The 10,974-nt window shown below is 46.1% G+C and overlaps 2 protein-coding genes across 3 annotated transcripts in view; both read right to left on the minus strand.

Moving 5' to 3' along the window:
• KAT14 (lysine acetyltransferase 14) overlaps positions 1-6,886 on the minus strand; it is a 28,907-nt gene extending 22,021 nt beyond the window's left edge. The window contains exons 1-3 of one of the 2 annotated variants that reach the window (XM_040247993.1): positions 6,358-6,886; positions 4,190-4,308; positions 1,763-1,884 (exon numbers count right to left, since the gene is read on the minus strand). In XM_040247993.1, the coding sequence (XP_040103927.1) occupies positions 1,763-1,884; positions 4,190-4,308; positions 6,358-6,616 (500 nt within the window). In that variant the 5' untranslated portion in view covers positions 6,617-6,886. The remainder of the gene's footprint in view (positions 1-1,762; positions 1,885-4,189; positions 4,309-6,357) is intronic. The other variant, XM_040247992.1, reaches the window with a different exon arrangement.
• Positions 6,102-10,648, minus strand: LOC120868983 (protein PET117 homolog, mitochondrial). Its single transcript, XM_040247994.1, has 2 exons — positions 10,441-10,648; positions 6,102-7,055 (listed from the first exon to the last, which is right to left on the minus strand). Exons 1-2 carry the CDS (start codon positions 10,534-10,536, stop codon positions 6,906-6,908), a joined length of 246 nt encoding a protein of 81 aa, XP_040103928.1. The 5' UTR covers positions 10,537-10,648; the 3' UTR covers positions 6,102-6,905.
• Positions 10,649-10,974: the final 326 nt, after the last annotated feature.

Here is a 10,974-nt window from a genome sequence, read left to right on the forward strand (position 1 = left end):
TATCTCCAGAACAAAAATAGCTCCTTTTATAAAAAGGCACTGAATCTATTTCTCCTCATGGCAGCCTGCAGACAGTCACCTTTCCCCATTTCCGCAGCAACTGCACAGCTGTGACTTCTGGGCATCTGAGGACATGGGCGAGGACAGGCACAAACTCCCCTTGCCCACCTTTATCGTGTCCATATTGCCCCAAATCTGCAGGATTCGTGCATCTCACCCAGGACTTCACAAGGCAACTAACAATCACAGTCTCAAACAATCCGCCAATGCAACTGCCAACTTGCTAAATCCCTGAGAGCAATGAAAATCTTGCTCGATGCACATGTACCTTCAGCTTCAATGGCTGGTCTGGATGTCTGTGGCCCGGCATCCCTACATCTGATGACCCAAGGAGCGGGTCACAAAGGAGGGGCAAACTCAAAGCATCATGATGAAAAAGAGTAACGAACGTGGAATAGGAAATGGCAACCCACTCCAATATTCTTCCCTGGAAAATTCCATGGACAGAGGAGCCTGGCAGGCTACAGTGCATCGGGTCACAAAGAGTCAGACACGAGTGAGCAACTGAGCACCCAAAACATATGGCTTACAATATATAGGTCCCATCTTCCAGGGAATGCAATATACTTCATATTAAGTCAGATCTCCAAAGTGTCTGTATCTATTTTTTTAACTTTTTATTTTATATTTGAGTACAGTTGATTAATAATTTCAGGTATACAGTAAAGTGATTCAGTTTTGCATATACATGTATCTATTTGTTTTCAAATTATTTTCCCAACTAGGTTGTTATAGAATATTGAGCAGAGTTTCCTGTGCTATACAGCAGTAGGTCCTTGTCACTTATCCATTTTAAAAATAGCAATATGGAGCTTCCCTGATGGCTCAGTGATGAGGAATCCACCTGCCGATGCAGGAGGTACAGGTTCAATCTCTGGTCCAGGAAGGTCCCCCATGACAAAGCAACTAAGCTCATGTGCCAGGACTACTGAGCCTATGCTCCAGAGCCCAGGAACCACAACTGCTAAAGCCTGTGTGCCCTAGAACCTGTGCTTCGCAGCAAGAGAAGCCACCTCAATGAGAAGCCCACTCATTGAAACTAGAGAACAGCCCCTGGTCACTGCAACTAGAGAAAGCCTATGCAGCAACCAAGACCAAGCATAGCCAAAAATAATAAATAAACAAGTAAATCTTTTAAAAAAAGACTAACCACATGCATGTGAATCTGCCTAGACTTGGCAAAGTGTTATGAATGCCAAAAAGTACACAATGGTTTCTACCTTCCAGAGCTAATAAAGACAAACACTAGTAATTCATGAAGAGCAACTTCAATGAGTCCAGTCAGTAACTGCCATTATTTCTCTTCTTCTGACCTCCTATAAGGCACTGATTCTAAAAGGACATAATAGTCCTCTGTCCTCAAATTAGTCACCTACCCAGCTATTATGCAGGTTCATTTAATCAAACTCTGTTTTTCAACAGTCTAAGAATCTGTTCAAACATCTTCCTGCTCAGTAGAAATCAGCAGTTTCCCCCGGATGTAGGGTAAGAAGTATGGAAACCTACACTTATATGCTGGTAATTATACCCACCTCTGCTGAGATTGTTAAAGTGAAATCATCTTGTGGATTAAAAAATTCTTAGGAACTGCCGCAAGTGTATACGCTAAAGCTCTAAAGGCTTGCATTAGGCTGTCTTAAGTCGCATGTATTTCGTTCTTTACATCTTCATTCAAGGATAAGACTTTTAAAAGTCATATTACCTATTTCCCAGTAGAAAAGTCCAGTGTTTCTCAATAAAGGCGCAGATGTCTTCCTTCCACCGGAAATAGCCCTGCCTCCCGCTGCCTTCCAGGGACAAGTTGTACATCGCCAGCACGACCACCTGGAACACAAGTGCACAGGTTGGGAGAAAAGCACCAACAGGAGGAATGTTTGCTGTTTGAGTGGGCATCCAGGGAGGGGAAGGATAACACCCTGGGGAATCTTCAGTACAGAATTCTACTTCCTGTTTGCTTTCCACAGATGAGCATCACTTAGCCTTGTAATCACATGCACTTGCTCCTCACACCACCAACGCCAGGCTGCTGTGTGGCTGAGCTGGTGACGAGTAAGGACTGTCCTAAGCATCCCCGTCCCCATCCCCTCTGTCATTCAAAGGCAGCACTAAATGCTGTGTTAACCACAGGCATCAGGAGGCCCCAGGGCCTGCTCCAGGTGGCGCTGCCGACTGACAGTGCTGACCTTTACTAAATATTCTGAGCATCACCCCTGCACATACATTTTCTAAGCCCTTCAGAGGCAGAAACAAGAGATTATCAGAATTTCAGAACTGAAGACAACGTGAGGTACCATCTACTCTGGGTTTAGCCTTTCTCAGCCATGGCCAACTTCTCCCAAGACGGAACTGGCATGGACAAGGGCCAGAGACCTGACAGGCCTGGCTGCCCTGTTTATCCTCAGAGAGCATGACACCCCCAGCTCCACTGCATCTGGCCCAACCATGTATTTCACAGGTAATGCATTCACAGCCCCAGATGGAGAAGTGCTCTCTGGAAATATAAATAACACACTGTATAAAAGAGAAAAGAACAAAGAAGGAAGTAAAAATCATTTTAAGTCCACCATCAAGAAATCATCTTTTTTAACATTTTCAGTGACGGTCCTTTCAGACATTTCTCTTCTCATCTAAAGAAAGTTTTGTAGTCATAAATGGACAAGAAGCTATACATGCTATTCAAAACCATGTTTTCATCCTTATAAAAATAATGATTAATTTTGGGTCAATGAAACTGAAAAGGGTACAGAGAATTTAAGAGAGTCCTTCCATAATTTCAATTGCACACATCAGAATAATGCTAATATTAATCTGATCTTGCCAAGACAAAGTATTCCATGTATGCTTTGGAAAAAAAAAACCCAGTTATAATATCCATTAGACTGTAAACATCCTCAGTACAAGCTTCATTTTCTACTCACATATTTTCAGGCAAGTCAAAAAAGGCTCCCTAAAACCACCACTGACAGATTTCATTAGATGTCCTAATAAAAGCAACAATAATTAAGATGACAGCCCCAGGCTGCAAACACAACTACAATCTATAAGTGACTTTGACTTAGAGGGTATAACAAAATCACCTTCTCTTTATCCTATTTATTTCCCCTCCTAGCAAAAAGTGCTAGGGATAATTAACCTATGTATTTGTCTGCTTATCATCTAAAATAACTGTCCAGAAAGTTAGCTGCCTGGGGCTATCTTGGCTGTCTCATTCACCATAGAAAAGAAAGAGCTGGATGAGAATTAGCTAGTCCCGACTAGACTCTACTCTCCAGGCCTAGAACAGTGCCTGGGGCATGGTATGCACTCAGTATTTGTTGAAAGAATAAACATAAAAAACAAGTGAAAATGAAAGTGGAAGTCGCTCAGTCTTGTCCAACTCTTTGCGACCCCATGGATTATAAAGTCCATGGAATTCTCCAAGCCAGAATACTGGAGTGGGTAGCCTTTCCCTCTTCCAGGGGATCTTCCCAACCCAGGGATCGAACCCAGGTCTCCCGCATTGCAGGCGGATTCTTTACCAGCTGAACCACAAGTAAGTGATGTCTAATTCATTATTTTTAGAACTTAAAAGGCTGCATATACCATTGGTGCCTTGCTATAAACATATTAAAACAAACCCCCCAAAATTAACACAACCTGGAGATCAGTTATAAGATACTATTCAGGCAATAGTTGGGCAGGATTAGGTTGGCCAACTTCACTTTTTTTTTAATTGAAGCACAGTTTCTTTACAACATTGTGTTGTTTTCAGGTGTAGTGTAGTGATTCATCATCTTCACATTTTTTAGAATGGTTTTATTTTTCTAAAAACAGGTGCTAAAAATAAAAATAAAAACAGGTGCCAGAAAAATGTGAACCTCTTTGATTAAAATCAGAAATTTGGTATTATATATAAATGAAACTGTGTGGGTGAGATTTTCAAGAATCTCAAACCCAGTGTGCTAAGTTGGCAGTGAGTAACTTTACTAAGCACTCTTTTCTCCACATATTCAGTATGATTTTCATTGTGAAATAAAGTGACCCTCAAAACAACTCAAAAGCTCATATGTAAGTTCCTCATTCTCTAGACACTTACTCTAATAAATCGGGGGCAGACCAACCTCACAAACTCTAGAAGAGCTCTACTCACTTGCTGCCATGTCAGCTTCAGCCTTTCATACTGCTCCTTGCCATCTTCTGAGCAATCAGAACAGGTAAACCTAAAAAAATTATCGCCCTTAAGGTAACTGAGCTGTTCCCTCAGCTGACCTAGGAGGAAAACAAAAAGATACATCACTAGAACAGAGGTAACCAAAGGTTTAATCAGTTTACCAACCATTTTCCAAGTTTCCCAGGCTGTCTTCCATTTTTCTTTCAGCCAACCCAAGTCGGCAGGTTATTCTTCTATCAAGTGCATGCCCAGTAAGATTGACTGGGCATGACTTTCAGGACATTGGGAAGACAGGTAGGGTTATCCTCACTGGCTGTTCCAACTGTTAACATTCCTGACTCCTACAAGCGGTCTCCTCACATATCCTTTAAGAAATATCTGAGCTCCCACTGTGCCATTAGGCTAGGAACTGGGAACAGGATGCCCAGGGCAGATGTGCTGAGCACCCTCAGAGGCTTATAGCTGCTGCAAGAGGCACAGGGCGGCAAGCAGGTAACAGCATCACAGCTGCTCTCCATCCTGTGTATCAGAACCACCCAAGAAGCTGTTTGTTCTAGTATGCCTGGGTTTGTCCCACACAAAGTTAATCAACCTCTAGATGCAGGGCATTTGCTGAAGTTCCCCAAGGGATGCTGAAGCTCTGGGAGACATGAAGACCCCTGGAGTGGAACGTGATGGGCTCAATAGGGCAACGTGAGGGCACATAAAAGAGATGCCAACCTACACTAGGAAGAGAGGAGAGCTGGGAAAAGTGGGGGCACTGGGCCTGAAGGATGGTTAGAATTGGCAGGTGAAAAAAGGTGCTGGGGGTGTGGAGAGGAAAGAGGCTGAAAAGACACATGTTCCACAAAGGAAATTTACATGTGCAAAGTCCCAGGGAGAAGAAAGACCTTCTTGTGGAGATTGAAAAGCTCACCCTGGCTACAGAGCTCTGCGGGGATTATCTGTGGGGAGAGGAGGACATGAAGGAGAGGCTGGAGCAGTTGCAGGTGCCCAGCAGGAAGGGCAGTTTACAGTGTAGGCTGTGAGGACAGGAGAGAGCCACCCAGGCCACCCAGCCATCCAGAACCCTGGATCTACAAGCAGAGACAGTTCAAGAGCAAAAACTAGCTAGTGCATGTGTATGTGCGTGTGCGCACACACGCTCGAATGTGCTCAGTCGTGTCTGACTCTTTGTGACCTCACGGACTATAGCCCCGTCAAGCTCCTCTGTCCATGATATTTTCCAGACAAGATAACTAGAATGGGCTGCCATTTCCTACTCCAGGGGATCTACTTGACCTAAGGATTAAACCCATGTCTCCTGCGCTCGATTCTTTAGTCCTGAGCCACCTAGGAAGGCCCCAAAACTAGCTTATAGGTAGTAAATTTTAGGTTTGCTTTCTGTGAAAATGGTGTTACTTTATTAAATAGTAATTAGGAATCAGAATAGCTGAATCCATCTTAAAAACATCTCCACATACCAGAAAATGACCCAGTTCACAACAAAAAATACACATACACACACATATCTAAATTTCTCTGACCTGGTTACGGGTTCCAGTACACAGAGTACTCCTCCAATACGTGTCTTTACTAGTCTCCACCTAATGGAAAAGCCCTGCTTCGGTAACTGCCCTGATGCCTGGCAAAGAACCTCCTGGTGTGTGTGTGTGTGTGTCTACTACCAGCAGATCAAGGAGACCAGCAAGTAGAAAACACTCGAAACATGCACAACACATTTCTAATCTGCTAATTCCTTATATCAGCAAACTATCGCAGCTATTTTCCATGTAAGTTAAATATTACCTGAGTTATAAGTCTGAACTTCAGCTCTATGCTGGGCCTAGAATTTGGTTGCAAATCCACAGTAATGTGGCCCTGATAGAAAAATGCAGCTGATTCTTTTAAGTCACACAGAATTTCTCATTTTTATTGGGTGGCAATCAAGAACGTTAATTAAACAAAGTGACAGAAGTTGGCAGTCATATTTATTAAGACAAACGTGTCTATGTTTTATATAGACCTGCAGTTAAGCAACTAAACTAGTAATAAATGTAAGAGCTATCTTTTTATTTAGATCTCCTCCACATTCTTGTCTCTTTCATAGGTGAGGAACTATCTTCCCACAGGAACTGACAGGGCAAAGGAAAGGAGAAGCTCCTTACTGGCCGGGATCCACTTGTGGCACTTGTCGCAGAAGTAGGACAGCTGCTCCTCCATCCACGACACATCCCCTTCGTCACTGTTGAGGGAGTCCCCGCTATGGTCGTGAGACAAGTCCACGGACGCCTGGTCCTCCGACTCCACAATCAACAGGGTCTCCCCCTCCACCTCCCCCTCCTCCAGTCCCTCCGAGGTTGATGTTCTCGTGGCTTCATCGTCGTGCCGACTAATCAAACCACTCAGGTGGATGCTACCCTCCATCCCTCCCGGCTCACAGGGTCAGGGTTCTCAGGAACAACCCCAATCCTTGGAAACCAAACTTGAAGGGCTCCTCACTGACCACACAAACAGAAACTCTCAGAAGGGTGTCTGCCCACCTCTACTCAGACACAAGGGGCTCTAAAGGCATTATCTAGAATATATGAGCCATTGTCCTTTTTCTGATCAAGTTTAAAAGGACAGTGAGAAAAACAGATTTCACTAAGCTGTTCTTCATCAACACACACATTGAATGCTGTCTCTTTCATCAATACTTCACACACACTTCAAGTCACGTTTCTTGAGATCCCTTTGCCAACACCATTTTCTCTCTTTCTGCTTCAAGTTGCTCAGTCAGAAGAATCTGTTCTCCCAAAAGACGAATATTTTCTTTTTTCCGATTTTGCCTTTCAATGTCTCTGATCACTCCATCACGAAGCCTCTAAAAATGTAAGAAACAGATTTCAGTAAAACTGAAACAGGTAGTTCCCATCCTTGTATCATTCAAATCTAAAAAATAGTTTAGATACAGTTAAAACTTTTAGATTCCAACTACCCAACTACTATTTTAATTTACTGTATAAATGTAATAAAGAAACCATAAAATTAACTTGAATTAACTTGGTAGACTGCCATAGTATTATTACAGACTTCTTATTGTCTTTTAGGAAATTCCACATCATTCAATACAAATATGGTAAATTACAATTAAAAATTAAAAACTGGGGCTTCCCTGGTGGTCTAGTGGGTAAGAATCCTCCTGCCAATGCAGGGAACACAGGTTTGATCCCTGCTTCTGCCGGGCAGATTCCCCATGCTTCAGGGCAACACTAAGCCTGTGTACCACTATTTAGCGGATGTGCCTCAACACCCTCAAGTCTGTACTCCACCGCAGTAAAAAGCCTGAGCACTGCAACCTGCAACGAAGAGTAGCCTCCACGCCCGAAATCAGAAAGCCCTAGCACAGCAATAATGACCCAGCACAGCCCAAAATAAATCTTTTTTAAAAAAGAAAAAAAAACTGCCACTGTGCTGAATTTTAGAAATTTAGTTGATATATGATACTTTAAAAATTTGAGAGCAATGGAAAAAAATAAAACAAAAAAGTGAAAAACAACAAACAAAAAAGAAACAGAAGAAAAAAAAGAGAGCTAAATAAAAATTTGAGGAGGGACTTCCCTGGAGGTCCAGTGGTTAAGAATCTCTGCTTCCACTGGTTGGGGAACAAAGACCCCGGCAGGCCACCTATGTCCCCCACCCCCCAAAAAAAACCTTGATGAGAGTTAAAGTAACTGTGAACTACATTCCTGTTAGCAACTGTCCTAGCTGAATAATAAATATCATAGAAAAAAAGTACTAAAATTTGAATAAAGTGTAAGGATGAGAGAAAGTAAAGAACCTGGCTTGTTCTGTTACATAAAGAGAATAAGTAAAAATTACACAGAATTACCATCAATTACCTAATGGGCAGAGAAGGGGAAAAAAAGAAAGCTATCAGCAGAGGAAAAACAAAGGCCCACCAATGGCAGTTACTTTCACAAACACTAATGACAGAAGATACCAGAATGTGAATGTGGCATCTAAGATGACTTTCTAAAGCATTAATCCAGTCATTACTAATAACAAACATTGTATAGTTTACAGGTCATTAAATACTCTCATAACAGTGGCCTGTGAGGCAGAATAATGAGGGCAGGGCATGGGACCTGGGTAAATGTTTTTTTGGTTTTTTTTTTTTTTCATTTTAAACCAGACCTCTTTCAAATAAACTACAAGATAAGTATCTCCATCTGCAAGGCTACCTTGCAATTCATCAACAAGCACCAAGTTACAGATCTGTTTCTTTAGTTTTTAAATTTACTATTATGTCTACTTTAACAACTCACCAAGTACCTTGGTGCTGGCCCTCCTCCAGGCCTGGAGCTTCAGTCCCCATTATCAGGGAGCTAGGAAATTTAAGAGTCCTGGGACTGATACACAACTGAAACCCATCTGTCTTGAACCTTGCACCCTTGGCCAGATCTCCAGACAGAATTAGAAGCTCTCATTCTACTCTTCCCTCCCCAGCTCCTGTCCTGTGGGCCTCCCATCAGGACACATTTACATACCCCACCCAACCCCTGAAGCCCACATCTTCCACACCTGCTCTGAGGTCCTCCCTTCCTTTCTCAGACTTTGGCACGTGGCTTGGGTTCTTGTTCTCCATCCATCATTTGCTAGTTTCCCCCCCAAGTTTCAAAATCTGTGCCAACTGCCTGACACACCCTTCCTGGGACTTCCGGTTGACAATTGTGCTGACCACCCAGATCTCTTCATTACCATAACTCCTATACCTGGAACCCAGCTCCTGGCACAGTTCTTACTCCTCGGGTAGTAATGCCAGTTTTGCTGGCTTCCTGTGAGGATGAGTGCTCTGTACAGTGCCTGGTATGTGGCAGACAGTCAGGAAACAACGGGGGAGCACGCTAACCACTGGTTTATTTCTTGCTTCCCTGAACCTTCCAACACACCAAACTATGTCAAATCACATGTCCTCCTCTTTCCCAGGAAGTAAGCCACACGAATGACTGGACCTATAACAAACACAATTTATTCTGGTCAACCTTCACCTCTAACTTCCAAACATCTAAACCTTCCACTTTTCGCATTCTAACAGCGGTTCTCAACTCTGGCTGCATGTTAGAACCCCTGGGTCGCTTTTAAAACATACTTAAGCAGGATCCACACCCGCAAGAGATTCTGATTTGACAGGTCTGGAGCAAGACCCAGGCGGTTTCACCGTATTAAAAAAAAAAAAAAAAAAAAAAAAACTTCCCAGGAATACTGGCACGTATAGCTGGGGGTCAGAACCAAGCTTGAGCCCAGCCTTACCCTACACTTGGAAAAAACCCTGCTCCCTGACCTCTGAGTTACATCCGAAACAGCATCCTCAACCCCCCTTGTCAAATTTCCTCCCATCACCATCTTTTCCTTCTTAGAGAAGGAAGCCTCCTGCCTCTGTTCGGAAAGCTATCCCCTTAGCTGTGTTAGTTGCTCAGTCGTGCCGGACTCTTTGCGACCCTATGGACTGCAGCCCCCCAGGCTCCTCTGTTCATGGAAATTCTCCAGGCCAAAGTACCCGAGCGGGTTGCCATGTCCTCCTCCAGAAGATCTTCCCCACCCAGGGATGGAACCCAGGTCTCCCGCATTGCAGGCACATTCTTTACCCTCTGAGCCACCAGGAGAGTCCCTTAGAGCCCTACTTTAAGCCCAAATCTCTCATCGCCTCCGTGTCCTGTCATCGTTAAATCATTCCATTCCCTCCGCTAAATCCCTGTACCACCTTCGGCTTCGTCTGTCGATTTCCAGAGCGTGGGACAGGACAGAGGCCTCGCCGGCAGCATCTCCGCACCACCAGCATACGCACCGACTTCCCCTCGCTGCCTGTGCCCACTCCGAGCGACCCAGGCTCCGCCGCCCCCAGCCCCTCCCCTCGCTCGACCGTCAGGCCCACGACCAGCTGCGCTTTCTCTTCTTTCTTCCCTACCAGCTCCGGGCCAAGGCTTGCGCCCGGGGCTCACGCTGACCAATTGGGAAATGGAAGACGCGGGAACTGAGAGAAACACTACGGACGGTCAGTCTCCCGCGCTCCGACCCCGGCGGGCCCGGGGGCGTCTCGGAGCCCAGTGTACCCGGGGACTACCCTCTTACCCCCAGGACCGTTACTCCCAAGGGGAAGGAGGGGGGTCCCCCGGCCCCGGCCCCGGAGGAGGGGGGAAAGGTGAGGAAAAGAGGCGCCACGCGGAGCCAGGCCCGAGGCCCGAACCGCGCGGGCCTGGGACACCGACCTGCCGGTCCTGCCGCTGCTTCAGATGCACGCCCACCACGGTGGCCGCAGTCAGCAGCACCGAGAGGCCCAACACCACCTTGGAGCGTCTCGACATCCCCCTCGCCTGCCTGCCTGCCGACCGCGACCGCCGCTCGCAACGCCTGAGGCCCGGGGCCGCCGCCGCCGCCGCGGGGTGCGCGTCACCGCCCGGGGCGGGGCCAGGCGCGATGCCTCGAGCACGGAGCCCGGTCGCCGCTAGGCGCGGGGAGTCGAGCGCCGAGCGCCGTCCTTACTTCGCCGGAGAGCGTGACTTCTGGCGGGGCCTGGCGGGGGAACCTGAGGGACCAGATCATCTCCCTGCCCTGCGGGCTGGAGAAGGGACCACTTCCAAGAGCCCCCGCCCAGAGCTGGCCCCGGCATCACCACCCGGGACGGAGTTTGGAGGCCTGAGCCCCCTCCTCTCATCCGCCGTCCTCTGCGGCTGGAGTGTCGGGAGGCAGGATTTCGGGCTTGAGTACCTTGGGGACCCTCCGCCGCGCGTGTCCCCTCGGAG

The sequence above is a fragment of the Oryx dammah genome, unplaced genomic scaffold (genome assembly GCF_014754425.2).
Source record: "Oryx dammah isolate SB20612 unplaced genomic scaffold, SCBI_Odam_1.1 HiC_scaffold_10, whole genome shotgun sequence".
Lineage (NCBI taxonomy): Eukaryota > Metazoa > Chordata > Mammalia > Artiodactyla > Bovidae > Oryx > Oryx dammah.